The 25,453-nt window shown below is 32.2% G+C and overlaps 4 protein-coding genes across 7 annotated transcripts; 2 read left to right on the top strand and 2 right to left on the bottom strand.

The window, feature by feature from the left end:
* Window positions 1-2,406: 2,406 nt before the first annotated feature.
* Window positions 2,407-7,144, top strand: LOC101212550 (kinesin-like protein KIN-14S). The gene is made up of 12 exons (XM_011650520.2): window positions 2,407-2,572; window positions 2,668-2,751; window positions 3,134-3,273; window positions 3,450-3,546; window positions 3,637-3,900; window positions 3,975-4,254; window positions 4,518-4,679; window positions 4,882-5,097; window positions 5,185-5,222; window positions 5,358-5,521; window positions 5,613-5,726; window positions 5,832-7,144. Exons 1-12 carry the CDS (start codon window positions 2,566-2,568, stop codon window positions 6,648-6,650), a joined length of 2,385 nt encoding a protein of 794 aa, XP_011648822.1. The 5' UTR covers window positions 2,407-2,565; the 3' UTR covers window positions 6,651-7,144.
* An 861-nt stretch (window positions 7,145-8,005) lies between these two features.
* Window positions 8,006-11,018, top strand: LOC101209605 (microtubule-binding protein TANGLED). Its single transcript, XM_011650519.2, has 4 exons — window positions 8,006-8,332; window positions 9,057-9,199; window positions 9,327-9,385; window positions 9,878-11,018. The coding sequence occupies exons 1-4, from the start codon at window positions 8,231-8,233 to the stop codon at window positions 10,852-10,854; spliced, it is 1,281 nt and encodes a 426-aa protein (XP_011648821.1). The 5' UTR covers window positions 8,006-8,230; the 3' UTR covers window positions 10,855-11,018.
* Window positions 11,019-11,200: 182 nt separating this feature from the next.
* LOC101209358 (mitogen-activated protein kinase kinase kinase NPK1) lies at window positions 11,201-16,303 on the bottom strand. Of its 4 annotated transcripts, none has more exons than XM_011650517.2 (18): window positions 15,857-16,303; window positions 15,740-15,781; window positions 15,108-15,173; window positions 14,918-15,028; window positions 14,756-14,836; window positions 14,586-14,663; window positions 14,429-14,511; window positions 13,974-14,055; window positions 13,791-13,891; window positions 13,586-13,625; window positions 13,344-13,403; window positions 13,178-13,242; window positions 12,891-13,092; window positions 12,509-12,733; window positions 12,093-12,388; window positions 11,930-12,000; window positions 11,691-11,790; window positions 11,201-11,603 (listed from the first exon to the last, which is right to left on the bottom strand). In XM_011650517.2, the coding sequence occupies exons 1-18, from the start codon at window positions 16,154-16,156 to the stop codon at window positions 11,552-11,554; spliced, it is 2,055 nt and encodes a 684-aa protein (XP_011648819.1). In that variant the 5' UTR covers window positions 16,157-16,303; the 3' UTR covers window positions 11,201-11,551. The 4 variants fall into 4 exon arrangements, with proteins under 4 accessions (XP_011648819.1, XP_031736988.1, XP_031736987.1 ...); XM_031881128.1 differs by having other exon boundaries at window positions 14,598-14,663; XM_031881127.1 differs by having other exon boundaries at window positions 11,930-11,997; window positions 15,857-16,302.
* Window positions 16,304-17,031: 728 nt separating this feature from the next.
* On the bottom strand, window positions 17,032-21,894 carry LOC101212783 (putative UDP-glucuronate:xylan alpha-glucuronosyltransferase 4). Its single transcript, XM_031881130.1, has 3 exons — window positions 20,874-21,894; window positions 18,833-19,474; window positions 17,032-17,595 (listed from the first exon to the last, which is right to left on the bottom strand). Exons 1-3 carry the CDS (start codon window positions 21,733-21,735, stop codon window positions 17,282-17,284), a joined length of 1,818 nt encoding a protein of 605 aa, XP_031736990.1. The 5' UTR covers window positions 21,736-21,894; the 3' UTR covers window positions 17,032-17,281.
* Between the last annotated feature and the right edge of the window lie 3,559 nt (window positions 21,895-25,453).

Below are 25,453 nucleotides of genomic sequence, written 5' to 3'. Positions count from 1 at the left end.
TATTTATTTATATCAAAGTTTATATATCATGTGTAGAAAAACTTGACTGGCCTTTTCTTGACTTGAAAAGAGAGACGGAGGTTGACTTTAACTTGAAAATTGGAGAGAGGCCAAGTGAGAGGAGTAGAGGCTACTATTAAAAAAAATGATTGAGAATGGACTTTTGGTTTTTTTGGTTCAATACGGTTGAAAATGTATTAGTCCCCCTTCCTATTCACGGAGGAAGTTTCTTTCTATTGGTTTTTCTCAGTTCTATCATTGATAGAAAATTAAATTTTCTATCAGACACTGATACAAAGGTATTAGTTTTTATCAGGATATATCAATGTGTATCGATTCAATTCCATAAGATTTAATTTTAAAAAATATACATGGAATTTCAATGTGATAACTTTGATAGACATTAATATAAAGGTGTCAATGTGTATAACTGTACAAGTTTATACACCACATGTTTCAATTCAAAGATGAATACAAACAAAGAAATCGACGAGTTTTATTGATATAAAGAATTTGAAAAAATAACACTAAAAAATTTCAATATACATCAATTTGGTGATACAACATAAAAATACAAATATAATTATTACATCATTGATTAATTTGATGTAGTTTGAAGTCCTAGAATTATGACCCTTGCCATGACAAGTACTACATCCTGTCGCACACAACCTAAATATGTTGACAACAATGTTAAGTATCCGAAGAACAGCAAGAGCATGAGAACAAAGAATCTCATAAAATTTCCATACTCGATAGCTACAATATCCCAAAATTCAACTTCACTATGAATTGTTTATCACCGGCCATTACATTGTATTCAACATTGTTGATAGGATGGAGCTAATAAATGAAAATAGAAAAAGAAATTCAAATTGTTCTATCACAACCTGCATATTCCTCATGTTGCTTGAGTGATATATTTTCAACTCAAGAGGTTAAATTTTAATTGGCAAACTAGCTTTTCTTCAATTGTTGTCCATCAGTGATAGAGCTCTAATGCAAACTAATTTTGATAACTATATTTTCACACAAAATATAACCGAAAGATAAACCCTAAACCCTACATCTTCACATCAAAAAAAGAATAAAATTTCAAAATTATATGAAAGAAATTGAAGCCAATGATGAACTAATTATATGTATGAATCACACAAAAATAAAAATGAACATTCTCAAAACATAAACAATTTGCATAAAATAATTCACAAAATTTAAATTAGTTCACCAAAAACAGAAAGAAAAACAAAGCATCAATTAATTAAAACCTAAAACATTAAAAAAAATGTAGTAGCAAAGAAAGAAGAACGAGAAGAAAAAGAAAGAGAAAAGAAGGAAAAGGAAAAAGTAATGTCCCAAAAGAAAATTGTGTGGATATGTTGGTGATGGATGTGGAAACACAAACAAGATGAAGAATAGAAGAATAAGATAAAGGAAAGGGAAAAAGAATGAATATACCAGGATAGGAAGTTGTCGTCGATGATGGATGTGGAAACACCGGCTGTACGTCCGCTAGTGATGGAAGTACTTGCCACTGGTGATGGATTACTTGCCGCTGGAGATGGATGTGGAGAGATATTGTCGCAATATTTGAGACAAACGAAGAAGACGATAAGGAAAAAACAAACGAAGAAAATTAGAATAAAAATAATATGGAAGAAGTCACCCAAAAAAACGAATGAGATATTCCACTCTTGGTGAAGTCACCCATAAAAATATCATATCAATTACTATCAGAGATAAAATTTACTATAGGTTGCAAGTATTTTGTAAAATTTGCAATTTTTAAAAATTCTCTTTATTTTGACCTACATTTTAAATGAGAAGTATTTAAAAAAAAGTTACTGTCTCTCCAAATTTATTTTTCTAATTTAAAATGTCATATGATTATTTAAAATTATATATGTATATATATATATAAAGAAAAAAGAAATAATTATGTGACGGTTAAAACCTAATCTTTAAAAAAAATTTCAGATATAGTAAAATAAACTAAAATATTTACAAAATAGATTTTAAAATTTTACTATATTTTATAAATATTTTCAATAATGTGTTGGTTTACGATCATTTTTCAACTAAAAAAGTTACAATATAATTAAAAAGATAAACCGTAATTTCTACAATAGGTAGGTACGGGGTATATAGATTTAAATTTTTTATTTCAACATAATTGAATTAGATAAGCACTATATTTAAAAATAAAAAATAATAATAATAATTTAAGTTAATAAAAAATAATAATAACTATATTTAAATTAAATTAATAAAAATAAATAATAATTAATTAAATGAGATTACCGGGTCGGGTCGGGGGTCCATGAACAGGATTGGAAAAGTCGGAGCTCCGGAAAACGTAATATTGACATTTATCTTATAGCCGTTTGAAAGAGGCTGGATGCAATAGCCCGCTCGCCATTTCAAATCTTTGAATTCAATCTCAAACCCTACGCGACCGTTGCTCTCTCTCTCTCTCTCCACTCAGCTCTGTCATTTCTTCTTCTTCTCCGTCAAAATTCTTGGAATTTCTCTCGAAATTCACATACTCCATCTCTCCTTCAAGCCATGGAAGGTACTTTCTCTCTCTCTGGGTCGGGATTTTGTGGAGGAAATGAGTGGATCCAGATGGTTTTGTTGTTAATTGGCTTTTTGTTGTTTCGATTTCAGATGTAATGGAAGTCATCTCACAATTATGCTCTCCGGCTGTTCCTTCTTGTGATTCAAGGTCTTTGCCTTCCATTTCCGGTTCAGGTTCGTTAATTCTTTCTTCTTTTTTTGTTCCTAACGATTCTTTCTTGGTTTCGATGTGGAAAGAATGCTCCTTTTCATGGATCTGTTCCGACCCAGATGATATGGGTCTGCTTTTGTTCTTTTTTATGGTTGTAATGGAAAAAAGCAATCAAGTTAGAGCCCTAGGATTTTCTGCCCTTCACTTGAGCTCTCCTTTGTATGTTTCTTTCTGTTATTTTTCTACTTCCACTCCTTTCAGATTTGTCTTGATTTCGGTTTGGCAACTGCGAATTTTATGGATTTACTTTCTTTATTACCAATTCTTATGTTTAGGGTTAACTTTTCCGTTAACTTGTTTGCTTTTTTCTCTGGTTCTATTTCACTAAATATCTGTTTGGTCCAGATATTGATTTGTGCGAACCTTTTGAATGTGCTGATAAGATGGAGAACGAATCGTCCAGTGAAACCGAATTAACATCCTCACATGGACAGCATACTCTTCCAATTCTGCAAAAAGTCATTGACTTGGGCAACAAAATTAAGGTATGAAATACTTGAGGTCTGGCTTTTTTTCAATTCGCTGGCTTATAAATTCTTGATATGGTGTAAATTTGTAATTACATTCCATCATTCATGCTGTATATTATTGAATATATATAACAATGTTAAATTTTATTTTATTCTTTGGCAATTAATACATTGTTAATTTCTGGTTTCAGAATTTGAAGAATGAACATATGCTCTTAACTGAACGATTCAAACTAGAAACTGATGCTTTTCCAGGCCCTGAAGTTGTAGAAACTCTTCACCTTCTAGGTATTCTTCTGCTAACCAACCATTTTCCTTCATTTTTTAAAATAATTACTTCTTAGCAACTGATCCGTGGCTGTTCCTTTTTCCTTTTAGGTACAGAGAATGAACGTTTGAAGAAGAAATACCTTGAAGAATCCACTGAGAGGAAAAGACTTTACAATGAAGTGATTGAACTGAAAGGGAATATAAGAGTTTTCTGCCGATGTAGACCGTTGAATCAAAGCGAAATAGAAAATGGATCTACCACTGTGATTGAATTTGATTCGTCTCAGGAAAATGAGATTCAAGTTCTTTCTTCTGATTCTTCCAAAAAACTGTTTAAATTCGATCATGTGTTCAAGACTGAGGACAGCCAAGGTGATTATGGGAACTAGTTCCTAATTTAAGTTACAGTGAATAATTTATTAATCGATGTCTCTCCGAATTTGCAGGAACTGTTTTCAGTCAAGCTAAACCTGTTGTAGCTTCAGTGATGGATGGCTATAACGTCTGCATATTTGCTTATGGACAAACTGGAACAGGGAAGACATTTACAATGGAGGGAACACCCGAAAACAGAGGAGTCAACTACCGGACTCTGAAAGAGCTGTTTAAGATTTCAGAAGATAGAGATGGTGCTGTGAAATATGATTTGTACGTCAGTATGTTGGAGGTTTACAATGAGAAGATAAGGGATCTCTTGGCAGATAACTCCAACCCAAATCTAAAGAAGTGAGTTTTTTCCGCTGGTAACTTCTAATGGATGGTTCCATTATGTCTATATTACTTGCATATTTGTAGACATGGTAATGTCTATAATGTTGTAGGGTTGAATGCTTTTATTTCAAGCGCTCTAAAATATTTGTTGCTACATGCTAATTTACTGGTAGCTGTTCTCCACTAGACAAGTTCGACTACTGAACACTTGAAACACTTGAATGATTAGCAATGTTCAAAACATGGGAAAGAATTGTTAATGTGAGGTTTGTTTAAAGGTTGGAGATTAAGCAAGCAGCCGAAGGAACACAGGAAGTCCCTGGACTGGTTGAAGCTCAAGTGTATGGAACTGAAGAAGTGTGGGAACTACTTAAATCTGGAAGCCGAGCAAGATCTGTCGGGTCCACCAGTGCTAATGAGCTAAGCAGCCGGTCCCATTGGTAATATTCTTGTCTGATCATGTGCATCGTGAAGAACATGTTAAGAGATATCCTCTACTAACATCTTTTACACGAACAATGATACACTTTTCATATGCCAACAACTACTTAAACAGCATATGTTAAGTAAATTTTCTTCTTACAAGATGATTTGACAGATAGAAATACTTATGCACGCCAATAACCATATGTACATATGCAGCTTGTTGCGGGTGACTGTCAAGGGAGAGAATCTTATAAATGGACAGAGGACAAAGAGTCATCTTTGGCTGGTGGACTTGGCTGGTAGCGAGCGCGTGGGGAGGATTGATGTTGATGGTGAAAGATTAAAGGAATCTCAATTCATTAATAAGTCACTTTCCGCTCTTGGTGATGTCATCTCTGCCTTGGCTTCTAAAACAGCTCACGTTCCTTACAGGCATTTCTCCATCCTACTATCCCATCTGCCTCGGAAATTTTCTTAGTATAATATTGGACTGAGTTTTATTTATTTTTCTTGTAACAGAAACTCAAAGCTCACTCATTTGCTGCAAAGCTCTCTAGGTGTGGGGGTTTTACCATAATACTTTGCTACCTGATATCTTTACTTTGAAGTCTCCGTCTGAGCTTCAATTTAGAGGCCTCTGTTATTTGTTTTATTTTTATTACCGTGGACTCTAATTGCAATTCAATGTGCAGGAGGAGATTGCAAAACGCTAATGTTTGTACAGATCAGTCCAAGTGCAGCCGATGTTGGAGAGACACTCTGCTCACTAAATTTTGCAAGCCGTGTTAGGGGGATCGAGAATGCCCCTGCTCGCAAACAGACAGATCTCACAGACCTGTTCAAGTTCAAGCAAATGGTATATGAACACACCGGAAATTTCAGTGCTTTCTAAAGGTTCTTCTTTTTGTGTTTTGGCCTTGTTTTAATCAATTTGTTGAAATTTATAGGCAGAAAAGTCCAAGCATGACGAGAAGGAAATGAAGAAGTTACAAGATAATGTGCAATATTTGCAGTTAAGACTCGCGGCTAAGGAACATACTTGCAAGAATCTTCAAGAAAAGGTAAATTTGAACATATTGCTGTGCCTTCTTTTACATCATTGCACAATTTGCTTACATGATCTTCATTACGAAGTGAACACAAAATTATTGTTTGTGTACTAACAGGTTCGAGATATCGAGAGCCAACTAGCGGAAGAGAGGAAGGCCAGACTAAAACAAGAAAATAGAGCTCTTGCTACTGTTGCTGGTGCCGCCTCTCAGCCTTCAGCAATGCAAACTCTTCCAAAGCTGGCAGGTCTTAAAACCATTCCAGAGAAGAAACCGCCATTGGGTCCTTCAAAGCTAAGGCTTCCCCTAAGAAAGATAACAAATTTTGTGCCGCCAACTTCCCCCATACCATCCAAAAAAAGACGTGTCTCTTCATTTATAAACACTGCTCCTCCAACAGAAGGCAAAGAAAATGTCCCCAAAATGAACTCAACTGCAGCAGCCAACACAAGAAACCTTCGTCTTGGCAGACGAAGTTCGCTAGCTGTTAGGCCAACTTCAACAATGACTACAACAACCACAACAACTACAACACAGGTTTTTCAACCCAAGAGACGTGTCTCAATTGCTACACTTCGCCCAGAGTTGCATTCTCACATGACAACCCCACTCCAGGCCTCGGCCTCAAAATTCAATAATGGAAATGCTGCATTGGGGGCACAATTATTTGCAGCAAGGAAAGCAAGATATTCGAAGCTATTCTCTCCATTACCAGAGTTCCAAACAACAGTAGAGGCAACACCTATTGCTGCCATGAGGAGCAGTAGCAAGTTCATGGGAAGCCCTCCAACCCAAGGTGGTGGTTCAAGAAATGGTAAAGTTATAGCATTACAAAGAAAACCAATTGTGTGGAGTCCTCTCAAGTTAAGAGGCCTGAAAACTTTCAGGAGGCCATCTTTAATACCATCACGACCTTCCTCAACCGAGTTTCAATGACAACATCATCTTCAACTTTCTGTCCGACAGTCGTTTCTTCTCTAACATCTCACTCCCATCAAACAAAGCAAAGCCATCAGTGTGAAGTCCTCTCAAGTTGTGTGCTCGAAACTTGAAGGATACCATTCTTTAATATCACATCGGTCGATCTTCCCACCAAGTTTTAATGACGACATCATCATCTTCAACCCTTTTTGTACAACAGTGTTTCTTCTCTAACTTCTTCACTCTGTCTACAAATAGTTATCTGTGTATTTGTTTTTTTTTTTTTTTTATTCATATAATATTTCATTTCTTGGATGTTACAGCTAAATTGTATGCTTCTGGCTTACCAAATGAAGCCTCATAAACAAGTTAGTCTTACTTTGATTTTGGATTCCTTGAGATAAGATTGTTAGTTTCTTTGTATCTTTTGGTCAATATTGTGAACTATTGACAAACTCCTGAAATAAGTCAAATAAATCCATACAATGAGGAAAGAGTCCTACAAATTACTTCAATTGACCAATTAATTGATGATACATACTTAGATTAAAAATACAAACTAATGACAGTCTTATGGAGCACACTTGGTTTTGGTAAAAACACTTGGGTATAGGTTCTATTTTCCCCTTTCCTATAATTTTCTTATGCAGTAGAACATGAAATATTATGTATTCATTTTAACAAACACACACCAGTCAATTTGATGATTAAAATATTAGTATGTTAACGTTTTAGTAGATATCCTTTAAATCCAATATTTGGTCTCTCATCCTTACCTTTATTGTACCTTTAAGAAGAAATCAAAGACTAAACTTAAGTACAATTCAAATTTAAAGATTAAATCAAAAAAATTCAACCCTTATAACTACCATTCACTTACATAATTTATAATTTATAATTGATAATCCACGTAGAAGATAATTAAGATAATCGTATATCGTAAAAGTCCTCGGTTAACTTTCTTCGTCTCCAATAAAGATATTTATCATTTTCTCTAAAATTCGAACAGATAATCCTCCCTTTCTAATCATTTGAACTAAAAAATAGAAAAAAGAAATTTCTCACAAAAAAAAGAAGCATTATTAGACTTTTTATGGACAAAACTTAAAATAAAAGGAGCAAACCCTAATTTTAAGATTTTGTCATTTCTAGCTTTTGTTTCTTTTTACTTCAATGATGATGGAGAAGAGACCCACATAGAGAACTAAGAACCAAATTCCAAAACGTAGCGTAGTGGGCCGAATTTGGAATGCATGGAAGGCCCATCAAATATTATTTTAAAAAGTAAATAAATAAAAAGTAGCCGTTGGCCCTTCGGCTTTCATATTGAATAGAAATCGACCGTTGGAACAACAAAGATACGTTACCAATTATCTAAAAAGCCTTCGCCTTTGACTTCTCCACTTGAGAGACAAAAAGGGAATTTCAAATAACTCTCTCAGTTTTTTTTAGAGAGAGAAAAATTTGTACCCTCAAATCATCCTTGACCCCTCAATTTTCATGGGTATTTAGAGAGAGAAATACAGAGAGAGAGAGAGAGGTTTTTTTTTTTTTTTCTTGGAGACCCACTTCGGAGATTCTTCAATTCAATCAAAATGGTTGCTAAAACCCCACCAAAACAAAAGAAAATGGTAGCATCAGCAGCAGCAGCAGCAGCCACTCTCAATCCAGTTCAAGTGAGAGAAACACTAAAGAAGGTAATGGAAAGTTGATGGTTTGGTTTCCCATTTGGGGAATTTTTTGTAAAAGAATTACATTTAGTTCTTCTGTTCTGAGTGTGATTTGCATATGAGATCTTTTTGTTGTGATTTAAGTTTTTGGAGGAAAATTGAAGATCTTTCTTCACTTTCAGTTTATTGAAAATTTAACTTTGGTAGGTCTCTTAATTTTATTTTTTTTTCTTTTGAAAGGCATGATGACAGCAATGTTTCTATCTTTCATTTCATTTTATGTTTCATTTCTCTAATCTGAGTTCTTCATTTTCAGTACAAATTCTCAGCTCAAAGGTTGAAAATTTTAAATTCTGCTTCACTTTCTATGGAAATGAACGCTCTGATCTTTGGTTTCCCCAGCTCAATGTTCATCTTCAATATTTGAAGAATCCAAAATTTGAGATTTAAAACTCAACTCAATTCAATTAACACATGATATTTGAACAAACTTTTAGCTCTCTCTCTCTCTGTTTCTAATAGAAGCCATATGCAAACAAACAAACATAAAAAATCATTCTTATTCATTTTCTCAGAAAACAAACAGTCCCCAATGACTTCAGCAAGAACAATATATGTTTTCTTTCTATGTAGCCATAAATGGATGGAGAAACTCAACTCCTATTAAAAAATCAAGATTGAGCAAACACTTCAGCTTCTTCTTGTTCTTACATTTTTGGACTAATTTGCCTTGTTTTCAATGTGTTTGAAGGTGGAAATGTGCATGAATAGGCTGCAAGAACTTCAATTCACAGTAACAGGAGGAAACAAAGTAATTTCTGGAGTGAGCCTTAGCCCACGTAGTACAAGAGCATATCTTAAGACAAGCCTTAGATGTAAACAAGAATCTTTAAGGTATAAAAAAAAAAAAAAAAAAACCTTTTTTTGTATTAATTTTTGTTCGTTTTGTCTAAAGTTGAGATTTTTTCTTTTGTTTTTTTTATAAACTGAAATGGGTTGTTCTCTGTTTTCAACTTTGAAGGATTAAAAATGGAGGCAAGAAATCTCCAGTGGGGAAGTTTCCATCAAATGCAGTAGGAGGTCTCTTTCTTTACTTCTTAAAGTTCTTACCTTTTATTTTTTGGGTCAGTTGCATGTTTCAATTTTTTTATTTTTCTTTTTGAATAAAGTTGCATGTCACAATTAATAAAGAATACACTTTTTTAATATCACCTAAAAAGATCTTTAAGTCCTTCATTGATCTGAATAACAATTCTATTTTCAATTAGAAAAAAAAGTTAATGATGAAGTTTTTTTAGGACATAATGATGAAGTATTCTAAAAGCTTAGCGAGTAAAGGTTATATATTTTTTTTAGAGCAATACTAAAGTGCTATCATAAACTATGTCATTCTTTTACGTGGGAATGTTAATTGTGAGAAAACATGAAAAGAAATTTTTAAAAAATTTAAATGGAAATGACTTGTTTTACACTCTTAAGAAGAAACAGAAAAACTTGTATTAAAAAGTGAACAAATGAAAATGAGTTGAGAAAATAGTGATGAGTTTTCTTTTCTGCCCTCGCATTGTACAGGGGAGTGGAAGAGGATGTCTTTACCAGCAATGCTTGTAGGTGAAACCATTGGGGAAATACTAACTGCAAGTAAGTTTGCAAGAGAGATGGTTGAAGCAGTTACCAATAATAGCACCAACAAAAATACATCCATGGACGACCCGAAAACTCCATTGACACGACAAAGAAACCGCAAACCAAACCTAGAAGATTCAGAATTAAGAGCAAGAAGGAAAAGAGAGAAGCAAGAAAAATTCCAATCAAAACGAATTGAATCATCGCATTCTCCATCACTTCAACGAGTTCGGTCCCGGATCAACTTCAAGGTTGTTTCACCTCCAACAAAAAGAGATGTTGTTGATAAAGAGAATGCACGGTATCTGGCGAACCGAGTGTCACCTAGGAACAGACCGTGGACGAAGAAGACCATACTTTTTCCAAACCCTTTATTCCTATCATCAGATAACCCCTCACAACAGCCAAAGTTTTGTAGAACAAAGTCTCCAGTGATCGCAAAAACAAGACAACAAACTCCACATAAGTTCTTGATTAAGTCTCCAGTGTCAGCTTCAAAGTTTCAGGTGAAGATTAGCCCACCAGTAGTGATCAAACGATCACCTACAAGACCGGTAGTGATCACAAGATCGCCTAGGAGACCGGTAGTGATCACGAGATCACCTACGAGACCGGTAATGATCACAAGATCACCAACGAGACAGATAAGCTCAAGTAAGCTGTCTCCAAAGAGATCCACTGTTGTTTCCAAGCTGCGTCGGTCGTTTTCACCGTCAAGGCTGGTAGCTTCCAAGCTGAGACAACCATTTTCACCTGCAAAACTTACAGCTTCCAAGTTGAGACAATCATTCTCACCTTCAAGATTGGCTGCTAGGTTGGTGTCTCCCCTGAAAAGCAGAAAAAGTGTACAAAAGTATGATGGGAACATTAATCTGAGTGGATTGAAACAGAGACCAATCAACAACATACAGATGAGAATTTGAAAGCGAGGGGGGGGGGGGGGGAACAGTTTCTCAATGAACAATTATTCTTTGTTTGATATCTTCTCAATGTCCATAGCTGGTTTATTCTTGTGTGTATGTGATTGGTTTCATCACATTGTGCATCAGTTTGTCAATAAAAGGAAGCTTTGGTTTCACTTCTAACAGATGAGACTCTGATTATATGTAGTAAAAGTAAAGTTTTGATATTGTTTTCAATGTATTTATTATTCTCTTTGATTGATGAACGGAAAGTGTTTGGTCAATTAAAAACGGCTGACCCCACTTACAAAATGTGCAAATCAAACAACAACTATGTGTTGTTTGATGAATTACAAATGAAACAGACTTGGAAAGAGAAAACCTGTGCCATTTTTATATCATCAAACCCAGAATATAGAATATTGTACACTAATAATACACTTTCTATTCACCACTGGATACAAATTTGAAAAACATGCATCCTTTAAAAACCTCCCCATCCCAACAAAATCAATAAGAAAAAAGGAACAAAAATAGATTAGCATATATCGTCAATGTCTCCTCTCTTTCCCCCCAGTTGAGAATCGATCATGTAAGTCATCAAGGGACCTCTTCACTTCATGGACAGTCCTCTCCACAAGGACAGCAGAGGGGAAATGACAAATGAGAAGATAAACTCAGCTGGAGTCGTTGAAGATGCTAATCTTTCATAACTGCCTCAGGAGATGAAGTTTTCCCTGTTGTCCCTCCCAGCACCCGACACATCATCACTGTCAACAGTTCTTCACAATCATGGAGATTGCCATAATAGAGTTTATACTTGCTGTTTAAAGGTAAAAAGAATTTCAGACATCTACCGGAATGGAGATGCAAACCGTGTTCGCTCTCTTGGCCTGCCCATGGCTTTATCCTTTGGAGATGAAGTTTTGGCTCCCACGCCAGCTTGACGCATCATCTCTGTGAACAATTAAGAAAAATGCAAAATAGAATAGTCACTATGGTGTGTGTCTGACATCGAACTTCTGGAAACGCATTGGATCATTCATTCAATAGTAATATTTGTATTAAAGAGGCATTAAATAATAATATCATCTACCTCGTTTTCTCTCGAGCTCTTGATCAAGCTCTTCTTTCCACTTCCTCTGTATTTCAGAATAATTCTTACTGCTAGATGATAAAACACAACGTCAATAACCCAAACATCAAGAATACAACAGATGTAAACGACATGACAGCTAAAAGACATCCAAAAGTCAAACCTTGGGCTACCAGCTTCTGACTGACCATGAAGTCCTTTCCAATCGTTGAGTTGTGACCTTTGATCATTTGCATTACCCCTGCTACCGCTCCCTGGGCTACCAGTGCCAAAAGCATCAAGCGCTGGGGATGGGTTACCAGGACTTCGACTTGGTGACCGGCTTTTTGGGGGCAATTTCAAGTATTTAGGAGTGCTTTCATCTTGTTTGCTCTCCATAAAAACTGGAGAGCAGGATGCATTCAAACTATTGTAGAACTCCTCATAAAGCGGTGACTGCAGTTTCTTCAATTCAAGAGCCTAAGCCATTGAAATCAAACATAACAATTTTGAGCAAACAAGTTACTTTAATAAAATGCAAAGAGTAAGGGAGAACTAGAAAGAAAAAGTAATGGCTAAACACTAACTGAAATACCAAACCTTTTCATCCAAGAAAGCTTTAATTTTTGATTCAGTAAGCTCATCCTCATCTTCAGAAAGTGATCGCCCACTAGGAAATGAGAAGTTTTGTTCTTCGTCAAAAGCTCCAGAACAGCTTCCAGGTGCAAGAGCTTCTTCATGTAAACTGCTTCCTCGGTCTACTACTGGACTTCTATCAAATTTGCAATCCTCATCATCAGAGGGCTCACAAATTGGATTATAACTCTACAGCCAAAAGAATACGAAAAAAGAATAAATAACTAAAATAAAATAAAGAGAGTTAACTTCCAGAACTTTGTGAACGAACTAAAGTGGTATACAGACGTTGGGAAAAATAAATAAATAAAAAGGAGTAGAACAATAAACAAACTGTTTTTCTCACCTTCATATTCTCATGTATAATAGAAGAGCCAATTTTTACTTCATCTAACATAAAATCATCCTTGTCATCAATCTGACACATTTCATCATCACTGTTTCTTCCCCACATATCACTTTCTAGTTTGTTTGTAGAGTATACCTTTGAGCATCTCAAACTATCCAAATTACAAATATCGCTTGATCCAGGATGTGTAGGAGTTTTACTGTCAAAAGGAAGGAAAAGTCAAAAACCTTAATTAATTATAAGCAGGTAAATGCAAATTCTAGTCACTGATTTTGTGGATTCACCTCATTTCAAGTTCTGAAGTACATTGTGGTGAATGGGTTTCCAGGGGCTCCTGATGATGGAAAATCTACCGTTATAAACATGAAAATAAATAATCATGAATAATTATTCTGGTTATTGTCTCAGGATTATAAAGTCTATTAAATACTATAAGAAAGATGTTTCAACCGTGCATGCATCACGTGACATAAGTTGAGATTGTGTCTCCTCCCCTATAACAAAAGGATGCTGCATGCAACAAAATAGAAAGGTTAAATGATAATTAAAACATTCACTCCTTTGGCACTATTTCTGTCAGTGTATAACACGTCATTGCTAAAATAAAAGAGGAAAGGCACTATTAGAGCCTCCGCATCTCCCTATTTGTTTTCATTATGTAAAGAAAAAAAATCAATTAAGTTAAGAATTACCTTCAAGAGTTCAGAGGCAGTTGGTCTTAAGTTTGGTTCCCTGCAATTTGACCAACATTGATTTGACTTTCCATGAGAAATAGTGGCAAAGAGAAGCAAAAGAAGAACATTTCAAATGAATCTCGAAGTTCAAACATTGTAGAGTTATGATTAGCTTCCTGAATCCTGAACATCGGGGTTAGAAATGCAAAGAAATGAAACATACTTCTGCAAACATTTCAACAGAAAATCTTTAGCTTCAACCGAAAGCTGCTCAGGGATTGGTGGATGAGACTTTGTCGTCCCTATATGAAAAAGAGCAGCAACCTAAAAGAAATGAATTGTTAGTTCACTCTAAAAAAATAATTTAATACACCAAGCACTAAAGCAATTTCAAGTCATAAGATACCTCTTGATACTGTTGGCTCCAAGGAGGCTTTCCTGTAGCCATCTCAATAAAGGTGCATCCAACACTCCATATGTCAGCAGAGCTAAAAATGATTATCACACACTTATGATCATCCATCTCACCAACTTAATATTTTGACAAAGGCAAAGCTACATAAGATCATTTATTTGTTTATTAATTATTGGGTTTTCTGAAAGAAGATTAACCTATCAAAAGCAAAATTTGACATGTGCATCTTAATCAAAATCCTCTGTGATCAAAGCACCACCACTTATACAAAATTCCGCCCTAATTGAGCTCAACCTGGTTTATCAACTAAATATATATTTTATTCAAATTTAAGTTTGTCGACAGGATTTGAAATCAACATTTTACAGTTGATAATTGGAATGGTACCCAAATATTCAGAAAAAGATAGTACATTCTAGTAGAAATTGAAATTAGTCAGTTCTTACAAACTATGACCAGTCTGCAGAATTACTTCAGGAGCCATCCAATATGGAGTACCCTTCATAGACTTTGCTCCTGAAATTGTAGCCTACAACAAAGAGATTTTGCTCAGAAGGAAGACATCAGTCAAACTATATGAAAGTGAGGGATCATCAACTTTACCAGCTCGACAACCTGTTTCGAAGCCCCAAAATCAGCAAGCTTAATGCATCCCTTGTTATCTACAAGGATATTTGCCCCCTGCAATAGAATACAAGAAACTTGACCTATTTATAACTAAGACAGGGGAATAAGAAAAACATCTGCAGATTACAAGGATCATAAAAACCGACCTTAATGTCCCTGTGCATGATACCGTTCTTGTGTAAATACTCCAATCCCAATAATAACTGTTTTGTATATGTTCTTAAAACCTACATAAAGTTGGTGTTAAGGATTATACACTCACTGGATATGACATTAACATGTTGAAAGTTGTAAATAAAATAACTTACTGCTTCAGGGAAGGCTCCAAATTTCCCCAGAAGTGATGCTATCGATCCACCAGGGACAAATTCCAATAATATATTTAAAGAGTCATCCTCTCTGACTGTGCCCAAGTATCTCTAACAAACAACGCAATGTATTCAGTGGGAAAACTAATGGGCTTCTTTATGTGAATGGGAAGCAGAAGGCCATACTCACAACAATATTTGGATGAGAAAGATCCTTCAGAAGTTTCACTTCTTCCTCAAGCTCCTGAACATGAGCCTGGTTGCAACAACAAAAGAATACTCAAATTTGACGATAAAGGTTATATTATATATTTATATATGAAATATACACCAATTTGTTCAAAACTTCTTATTGTAACGAAGGAAAACAAAAACCAATTAAAAAAAAATTATGATGCACGAGATGAGAAAACAAAAAACAATGAAGCCTTGACTAAGAAACCATTTCTAGCATTTGCTTTAAATATTAAACAAAAAAATTGAAGATTATAGCCTTCATCAAGTATCTAAGTGAAATCAATTAAAATACAAAATTAATAAAAACTCGAATTAACTAAGAGAAATATGTCCAGAAAATTTTGGTGGCGAATACAACAGAAATGTGGTTGGTGGCAAATGGAACCTATAGACTACAATCAGCCATCTATGATCCAGGAGTATTAATTAAGTAAACACAATCTATTTATAGAGAACAATTAATCAATTTAACCAATTAGAAAAATGAAATTAAATAGCTTCAAATACGAGAATCAATATTCTAAAACAAAGAAAAAGGGTCATATAATTAGAATCAGGTCCAGAAGCGGAAACAAAAATCCAAACCTGCGCTTTCTCCTTCGAAGCACCATTTGCAGCAATCAAAACCTGAAAGAGAAGAACACAAAAGGCGATGAAAAGAAGATCCAACAAAACAGCAGAGGGAACTCCAAATTGGAAAACCTGTTTGACAGCAAGAAGCTCTCCAGAGCCAAGATTCATGCCCATATAAACGCGACCAAAAGCGCCACAGCCAATCAATTCGCCTTTGCGCCATCGAATGGGAGGGTCGGTGTCTTTAGGAATGGGAGGGAGAGAGGAAGAGGAAGGGGAGTGTCTAGAGAAGACTCTGGATTTGCGGATGCTGGAGTTGATCTTATCAACTAGGGCTCCAACACCAATTGCAGGGGAATGGGAATCATCGTTGTCGAGAGGAGGACGAAAGACCAATGATCGGCGAACAGAAGCGAAGATATCTTGCATTTGAGGAATCAGTGAAGAAGAAGAAGAAGAAGAAGAGTGAATTGTAAGAGGAAATGGAGAGTTTTGATTTAATGGCGGTCGGCAAGAAAAAATTAGAATCGAAAGGGGGAGAGAGAGAGAGAGAGAGAGGAGGGAAAAGAAAGTGGAGAGTAATATTCAAAAATAAAGAAAAGAAAATTAATTATTTAAAAAGAATATATATGAAAATAAGAAATAGAGAAAGAAGCCGACAGTGCCTTTTTTTTTTTAATTTTGAAGGAATCACTCTCTGGTGGGGTGGGGGGAGAACTGATGAAATGATAATTATTATTATTCATTTTCTCCAGATTTTATGGTCTAATAAATAGGTCAAACTAGGACGATCATAATAATTGACTTTTACTATTTAATGTTGGTGTGTTGAGTTTGTTATTATAACATCGAGTTCCTTACTCTTCCAGCATGTTTGAAGTAATGGTTCTATAAACTATATAATAATAATCTAACACGATTTCAAAATTCTTATTTGCTTCCATGTTTATTATTTTTCTTCAACAATTAAAATAGTTTATACTTAAACATATTCTATTTTACTATATTCAAATACAAATTATTATATTTTAAATATAAATTATTATATATAACTTAACCAAAATATAATAATATATAATTATAACAGTGAAGTTTCTGCTCTAAGCACCCTCCGGATGAGTGGGGGAGTTAAGTTATTGTAATTGATATATAGTGTTTATAATTTTTTGATATCACTTCATCATTAATTGACCTAAACTTTTGAATATGGAAACTCTTATATCTATAATGTAACTTTTACATCAATATTTACTAATATTTTAGGCGAATTTTATTATATTTTGTAGACTGTCATATTCCATGCGTATTCGAAAATGGTTAGAAAACATAATTTCCATGAAAATAAAATAGAAAAGAAAAAGGTTAGTTAAGTCTACAATTACATCAGTTCCCAAATTTTCTCCATACCACTGTACACTATTCTCATTTCATCAACAAGTTATTTTTTTATCATCTAAAGTTCAAACCCTGTGTGTATGTTTTTTATATGTGTAAGAAAAGAAACAAAGAGAGAGAGAATTATTACTAGAAGAAGAAGAAGAAGAAGGCAAAATTTTATTGATGAAGAGGAGCCTGATCATCCATAAAACGGAGTCGTCTAGGGTCAGTGATATTGATCTTCCAATGAGCATCGGTAAAAGTGGAGTTATTTCTTGCAATACTTCTCCATTTTCTTATTCTTGAATCCATCTTCTTTGTGAGACCACAAAAATGTTGTAATTCAGTGGGCATGGATTCATAAACTTGCCACCATTTTGCATGAGCTGAATCACTTGCAAATATTTGGTGATCTTCCATGTCCCAGTTGCAATCATAATCTTTGTAACACATCCATGGCTTTAACCCCAGATAATGTATTGCATATGGATCTGTACCTTACACAAAAATAAATAAACATATATATTTATACCAAACAGTATGATTAATTATTCAAAGCCTATCACGAATAAATCCAATTCAAACCTTTTGTGTAGTGTTTTAAACTTTGCCTCGTCCTTGATAACTTATTCGATTTTCAGATAATGATTAGATTTTTCTGTATGATCATGTGTTTCCCGTCATTTTAGGTTTTGATTATGGTTTTTTGAAAATTATTGGTTTGTTTTTACTTTTTTTTATATAGAATTCAAGCCTCTTTCATTATTTTTACTAATATATTAATTCAATACTTAGCTAAATTCAAAAGATTAAAAAAAATTAGAAACTTTCTAAATCTTTTTAGAACTTTTAAAGTGGATTAAAAAAATAGATAATAAAGTAAATAAAAATAAAAATAAAAAATAGGTGAATAGAGTCAAGTGACTATCATAAATATAACTTCTTTTTTTTTTTTTGTATAAAGTAAGCTTAGTTTTCTTAACTTATAATATCTACTTTTAATTATTTTTGAACAAATAAATAAATAAGGAGAAAAGAATTTAGAAACTTGATTTTGTTTTTGTTCTTTAAATCTTATTTAAATTAGTGGATATTTTTGAATGGAGTAAAATAAATTAAATATTTATAAATTGTAACAAAATTTTAGATTTTTTTAATAATAAAATTTATATTGATGAAATGTCTTTATTAAGTAAAGTGAAAAAAAAAATCAAAATATATATGTTTGTCGTATCAATCCTAATTTAGAAAAAAAACAGAAAATTAAAAGCAAAATTAATGTCAAATGTCAAAATTTTATCACAATATCTATTGACTTCTAAACTGTGCATAAATGTAATTCTTATCCGATTAAAAATATTTTTTAAAAACAGGTGCAAGAAAATGGAAAGAAAATAGGATTTTTTTAGTTTTTAACCTATACATAAATGTCAAAATGTCAAAATAAACTTAGTTCAACTTGACATACAAGATTGTATATTAGAGTGACTATTGTAATTATATAGTAGAGTGATTATCGTGATTTCAACTCAATCTCTTAACTTTTAAAATCTCTCATCATCCAATCTTAATAATTAGAAACTAATTAAACAAAGACTAAGCTCAATTAACCTTTAACCCTAAAACCAAATAGCCACCGAAACTGATTCTAAAACCTAAAACTTAAAAGTTATGACCAAATCTAAGACTATATAAACCCACAAAGTCAAGATTAATAAATGTACGTACCTGAATCATTTTCACTGTTTTCCTTCAGAAAGATCTTGAGATAGTTGACTCTAGAAGGAAGTCTATGCCACCAAGTAAAAATTTCATTCAAAAACCCTTGATCTCCACCATTATAAGACTTCAATTCAAAGCTTTTCTCCATCAATTCCTCAAACAAACAAGCAGACGGCTCAACAATCATAACCCCTGAATTGAACCTCATTTTATTATTAGCAGCAGCAGAGAGCTGAGGCAGAGCAAAGAACTGATCAATGTTTTTAAGAACCAATAGATCAGCATCAATGAACACGATTTTTTCGTACATCGTCAACTGCCATATTCGTAGCTTGCTGTAGTTCCATTCGTTGTATGAGCCTTTCTCGGAAAACGGGCTGCGAATGCGATCAATTCTCATGGCATCCCAACCAGCGTCTTTAAGTGCTTGAATAGAGTTGGGGGAAATGGAGTTGTCGGCTAAGAGGAGGAGGTCTTTGGATGTGTTGGTTTGGAGAAGGCTTTGAGCTAAAGCGATGGCTCCACAAACATATGCCTCTGAGGAGTGGAGGATTGTCACATAGGCTTGTTTTGGTCTGTGGTAATGGGTTGTTGTCGAGTTGGTTTTTGGTGGTTTTCGTAACATGAAGTGCCTCCATACTTCTCTCCCTGGAAAAATAAAAACAGTCTATATTATATATTATTATGATTCGATTCGATTCGAATCGAAAAGTCAGAGATATTTTAACTATGGAAAACAATACGTTGAAATTCCCTTTAGAATCTGCTACAGTTTCATTAGTGTGACACTATTCTTAATGCTACTAATATAATATTTCAGAATGTTTGAATATTAGTCAAATGAGCTACACCATATAGCCTTACCCATGAAGGATAAACATACAACACTTAAATTTAAATAAAAACTTCTCCCGGCAATAAATATATAACTAAATTTAAAATTTTCTTACCTAATTTTTTCTACGTCTTTTAATTTAAATAAAAATTTGTCAAAATTACAAATATAAAAAATAAAATAAAGATTAGAAGATAAGAAATTTGAATCTCCAACCTCTATAAATAAAAATGCATGGAATACAAAATTTTCAAATATTTCGGAGATTAGAGAAAGTTATAATGTTTTCATGTAGGTATATTATATAATCTAAACAAAATCGAGTGTTGTTGATTCATTAGGGTTTACTCCCAATAATGACGTCTATCCTTCTCTTATCATCAATGACGATAAAAACTTTTTAAAATATTAATTTCTTCAAAATAGATTTAGCTTTAAAAATTAAACCCTTACAAACAATTAACATATTTTTCTTTAAGTTGAGATTGGAGATTCAAATGCGTGTATATACTCTCTCTAGTTATTATATATACTAAACATAGGATATTAAATTTCAAAGAACCAAATTATATATATAACTTTAGAAGAAGCAGATTCATATTTTGATTTAATATAATAAGAAACAGATAGAGCAATAGAAATGAAAAAATGGTTAAAACAGAAAGTAATTTTGTGTGCAAAAATATATGTGTGGCTCCCATTAACAATTAATAACTAACCAAACTTAGCAAAAGACAAAAAACAATAAAGCAATAATTGACTTCCCAAAATCTCCAGATTTTTAGAAAAACGTTTCTGTCTACAACAAATCAAACGTAACATACTAAATTAAACAATTTATGAGCCAAATAATACTCCCATATGAATTGAACCTAAAAATTAAAAATAACTTTAAATCATAGGCAAACATTAGTATTTATAAAGAAGAATTCACATCATTTGAGATTCAAAAAATTAAAATTAAAATGTATAGAAACTAGATAGGGTATAGTTAATTATGAAATTAATTGTTCATTATCCATTAAAAAAATTTAAAAAATTGGTTCATTATTCTTTTAATTTCTAAATAATGTAAGCATATAAATGGCAGTGAATTGAATTCAAAAACAAGAAGAATTAGGGAAAAAATAACAATTTAAGGAAAATGGTAAATAAAATAAAAAAAGAAAGAAAGTGTATTTTTATGGAAAATGGAGAAGAGAAAAAACGAACCTGTCCGAGCATAAACAGGAGCAAGCTGGCATGATCCAAAAGGCAACAAAATTTTTTGTTTCAATCTCTTAATCTCCGGTTTATAAACCCAAACATTCTCCACCGTCCGATCATCCTTAATCACAAGATCATCACACCTAAAAATCTCTCTCATCGCTCCACATTCTCCCAAAAACACAACGTACACCGTCCGATATATATCCTCCTCCACCCACCCACTCGCCACCGCCACTCTCGCCGCCGCAAGATTCGCCTGAAGCCGAAATACATCTCTACTCATCAAAATCCCTCTCTTACACGGTATTCTCAAAACGACAACGTTTAAATCAGAGTAATCTTCTGTTTTTGGCATCGGAATGTTTGGACATTTCGGTGATGATCTGTATTTCTCATCTTCATCGATCCACTCCGGAAACAATCTCTCCCATTCGAATTCCTTTTCGATTCTATCAAAATCTATTGTTACCGTCTCAATTCTCGTTCTTCGGCTTTCGATTAAGCCGAGGAGATGTAATGTATCGTGAATTTCGTCTTTGTCGTCGGTTCTTATGTTGATTAAACCGATTTTGATGGTTTCTTGAAATTCGTTGTCGATGATGGTGGGGATTCCGAGTAGGTTGTTGGTGGTGGTGGAGTTGGAGTTGGAGGAGAAGAGAGTGAAGGAGATGAGGAATAAAAAACAGAGGAGGATAAAGAAGAGGGAGAGGAAGATGAGAATTATGGAGGAGGATTTTGATCGTTTGTTGTTGATGAAATTGGAGGATTTGAAGAGATATTGCGATGAGGAGGAGGACGATGATGATGGAGAATGAGATTGAGAAAGGAAATTGAGAAGGGGTTGCTTTTTAGTGAAGAAGGCCATGGAAAATGGTGAGGAATTAGAGAGAGGAGAGGGAAAGGAAGGTGGGTTTTAGAGAGAGAATGAGCGTTAGGGATTTTGCATGGCGGGAGGGGCCGTTGAAGTTGTTATTTAGTTTTAAGAGAATTTGCGTTCTTTATTTCATTTTACTTATTTTTTATTTATTTTATTTTATTTATATATATATATATATATATATTTTAGATGTATAAAGATAGAGATATATTTTGAAATGTTTGTTTTCACTTAAATATATTTAAATATTGTTTCGTACTTTCCACTTACACTTATTTTTGTATATCTTCTTAAATTGTTTAATCATTGTATAATTTTTTTTTATCTTTTTTAAGATATTTTTAATATTTTTATTCACGTATTTTTTTATATCTTCTTAAATTGTTCAATTATAATTTGTCACGTGATAAATTTTTTTATCTTCTTTTAAATATTTTAAATATTTTTGTTTTTTCTGTATATCTTCTTAAATTGTTCGATCATAATTTGTCACGTGATAAATTCTTTTTAATTTTTCTTTAGATATTGATGTGATATAAATATCTTAGATATATGATAATTCTTTTATCATATTTATGCATGTCATTTTATTAGTGATAGATTTTTATCTTTGTTAATAATTAACTTACCATACAATAGATTTTGTATGGATGATACTTGTAATTGGTTTGTATTGATGATGTTGGTTGACTTATTAATTCTCTTCTCTCTTAATTAACATTATATTAGGTACTGATGAACTTTAAGGGGTAGTTTTGGAGAATTAGAATATCTGCATTGGAGAATTAGAATATCTGCAGGATCATTTGGAAATCTAAAGAGTGTTGAAATGCATAAAGAATTGAGGATGGACTAGTAAAATGAGCGCATGAAAATGATAGAAAAGAGGTTGGGAGTTGAAAACGATGTGTGTCACACCCTCTCCTGGATTAACTACTCTCGATCTAGGAAGGCAATGTGAAGCCAACAAATCTCGTCTCTAGCTACTTAACGACATATGTCGATTGGGTGAAGCCAACTAAGTTTTGTACGTAACTTTACAAATCTCTAGAATCTAATTATAAGTGGGTCAATACTACCCACAACAAATACTTTATATATATTCACTAAGTCATTAATATAAGTCTATGATTTGATGCTAAGACAAACATTATTGAAACATTACAAACTAACTCTATGAAATCCAAAAACAAAAGTAACTTGACGAGTATGTTGCTGATAAGGCATGCATGTTCAATATTTTCACCTGCAGATAGATATATTTACACTACACAAACTCAACTCGCAACTACTAACCACACAACTAGCTAGATGGACAAGTATTAAACAACAAGTTTGATATAGTAAACTAGCAACAACAAGTCAAGCTAGAGGATCACGATCTCTTCCTAAAAAATGAAAATGATCAAAACCTTCGACCTTCACACTATATATTATCGATCTTATTTTAAGTATATAGTTGAATATAGGATACGAATCTAGATAGTATATAGTTTGAATGTGTCTTTGATGATCATATTATATTTAACGGATAGATCATATATCACATCTTTTATTGCATATCAACTCGTAGAAAGAATACCAACCAATTGTTAATTCAAGTAAAACACTATTATCAAAACTTTAGGGGACAGTTAAAATGATCAAATTCGGTTACTTAAATTTGTTATTATAGTATGTTAGAACAAAACACATTACCTAATTAAATGCAATGAATATGTATAATTTAGTACGTGATTCTAACTGTATGGTTCGCTAATATATAATTGAACTAATAGTTTCTATAATTACACAATTAATTAATATTAAATAAATAATTAGGCACAAAATTGAGAGTCTAACAGAACCTATTAGATATTAATTTGATATCCATAGATTCAAATTGAATTGTAACATCAATATAAATAATGAATCTAGTTTTAATATTTAATTATAAAACTTTAAAAATTATTGTAAAATTATCCACAAATTAACCAAGAAAAATTGAAAACTAAAATATTAAGAAAAAATTGTGTATTTATTTTTCTAAAATGTTAAAAATAGGATGTTTGAAAATTTTCAAGTATATAAAAAAGAAATTGAAACTATTTATAAATTATGGTAATTAAATTTTTTTATAGTTCATTTAAATTTATTTTTTAAAATTTGTAAATAGTTTAAATTTTTTTCTATAATTTATTTGACAGAAATATAAACCATTATCTTTGTCTCTTGTGCTATATATTTTTTAGTTAAAGTTTTGCATCATCATCACAATCATTATTCAAGAAGATTATCCCAAACCAATAATATAAATCATTTAAAAAGACATAGAACTGCTTTCATATTGTTAATTTTAGAACATAATTTTAAATAAATAACTTGAACTAACTCAATTCAAATATTTTATGGTTGAGTTAATTTTTTCTGTAAGAATTATTTTAGTGGAATAAGCTTATGGTAATTCAAATAATTGGGTTGAGTCTAAAATGTCTTACAATCTATCCTATGAAGTCTAAAATGTCCTGCAACCTAACCCACAAACACCATAGCAACTATATCTTCTACAATTTTTTATATATTAATTAATAATTTAAACTTATATACTATTTGTTCTCTTTTAATAATTTAATACTATTTTTTTTGTTATTTTGTTGTGCAATATAAGTTAATTTTATTATTGTTTTGAAATGTTTGTAAAAAGAAGGTTTTTTTTTTCCTTTAAATAGAAAACAAAAAAACAAAAAACAAAACCATCCATACTCCAAGAGAATTACAAAATTTATTACACTTAACCTTTTCTATTTTTTCTATTTTTGACCATTTTCTACAAAAATTGTAGTTTTTCTTTAGTACTGCACAATTGCCATGATAGGAGTAATTAAGCTAAATTCACTTTTATAAAAAAAAATATATGTGATATTTAAATCTTTTAAATCTATGTTCGAATTATGTCAATTTACTTTATAAATAAGAAAATTTATATGGTTAATAACGTTTATTTCGGTATATTAATTTAGTATTATTTTCAAATATATCAAAATAGTTACAAAACATAGCAAATTTTAAAATCTATCAATATTAGACATTGATAGACTTCTATCGATAACATTCATAAACTTCTGTCGACGATATTGATAGATGCATAAGTTTATTCGTATTTATTATTGACAAGTTATAAATTTTACTATATTTGTTGATATTTTTTTAGTTGATTTATATTTTCAATAATATGTATTATTATAAAAATAAAATTGAGATAGCATGCTATTTGTGAATTTTTTTATAGAATAAAATAATCTATAGGAAATTATTAAATTAATAATTTAAATAGTTTGTATAAATATATTTAGTTAAATAGAACTTCAAGAAAACTGTTTTGATATGAATTTAGTCCCTAACCTTTATTTTTAACATTCCATTTTAGTTAGTTTCTCAAAATTAATTTTTTAAAAATCAAATTTACGATTAAGTAATAATAACAACTTTTAAGTTAGAAAATATATGGTAAATATGTTATAAAATTTATAGTAACTAAAAGTTAGATAATAATTTTTTAAATAAAATCAACGATAATATATAAATTAAAATTTATTAAAAATACAAGAACTAAAATTAAATATTTAAAAGTATAACAACTAAGATTAAATAACGTTTAAACTATAAAAAGTAACATAGTACTTTTCATATCTTATATTACCGATAAATAAAAGAAGAAAAAATGATG

Source organism: Cucumis sativus, chromosome 2 (assembly GCF_000004075.3).
Source record: "Cucumis sativus cultivar 9930 chromosome 2, Cucumber_9930_V3, whole genome shotgun sequence".
Lineage (NCBI taxonomy): Eukaryota > Viridiplantae > Streptophyta > Magnoliopsida > Cucurbitales > Cucurbitaceae > Cucumis > Cucumis sativus.
The sequence above is the reverse complement of the archived record's forward strand: the minus strand, read 5'-3'. Positions and strand labels throughout refer to the sequence as shown.

Bases quoted from the DNA above. Each gene is read 5' to 3' on its own strand.
- LOC101209605 (XM_011650519.2), top strand. From the start codon at position 8,231: ATGGTTGCTAAAACCCCACCAAAACAAAAGAAAATGGTAGCATCAGCA. The intron at 9,200-9,326 runs GTATAAAAAAAA...TCAACTTTGAAG, and splicing joins TGTAAACAAGAATCTTTAAG to GATTAAAAATGGAGGCAAGA. The intron at 9,386-9,877 runs GTCTCTTTCTTT...CGCATTGTACAG, and splicing joins TCCATCAAATGCAGTAGGAG to GGGAGTGGAAGAGGATGTCT.
- LOC101212783 (XM_031881130.1), bottom strand. From the start codon at position 21,735: ATGGCCTTCTTCACTAAAAAGCAACCCCTTCTCAATTTCCTTTCTCAA. The intron at 19,475-20,873 runs GTTCGTTTTTTC...TTATTTTTCCAG, and splicing joins TCCTGTTTATGCTCGGACAG to GGAGAGAAGTATGGAGGCAC. The intron at 17,596-18,832 runs GTACGTACATTT...TGTAAGGTACAG, and splicing joins AAACAGTGAAAATGATTCAG to ATCCATATGCAATACATTAT.
- LOC101209358 (XM_011650517.2), bottom strand. From the start codon at position 16,156: ATGCAAGATATCTTCGCTTCTGTTCGCCGATCATTGGTCTTTCGTCCT. The intron at 15,174-15,739 runs GTTTGGATTTTT...TGTTGCAACCAG, and splicing joins CTTCGAAGGAGAAAGCGCAG to GCTCATGTTCAGGAGCTTGA. The intron at 14,512-14,585 runs GTAAAGTTGATG...TCTTTGTTGTAG, and splicing joins CGAAACAGGTTGTCGAGCTG to GCTACAATTTCAGGAGCAAA.
- LOC101212550 (XM_011650520.2), top strand. The intron at 4,680-4,881 runs GTAATATTCTTG...GTACATATGCAG, and splicing joins CTAAGCAGCCGGTCCCATTG to CTTGTTGCGGGTGACTGTCA. The intron at 5,098-5,184 runs GCATTTCTCCAT...TTCTTGTAACAG, and splicing joins ACAGCTCACGTTCCTTACAG to AAACTCAAAGCTCACTCATT.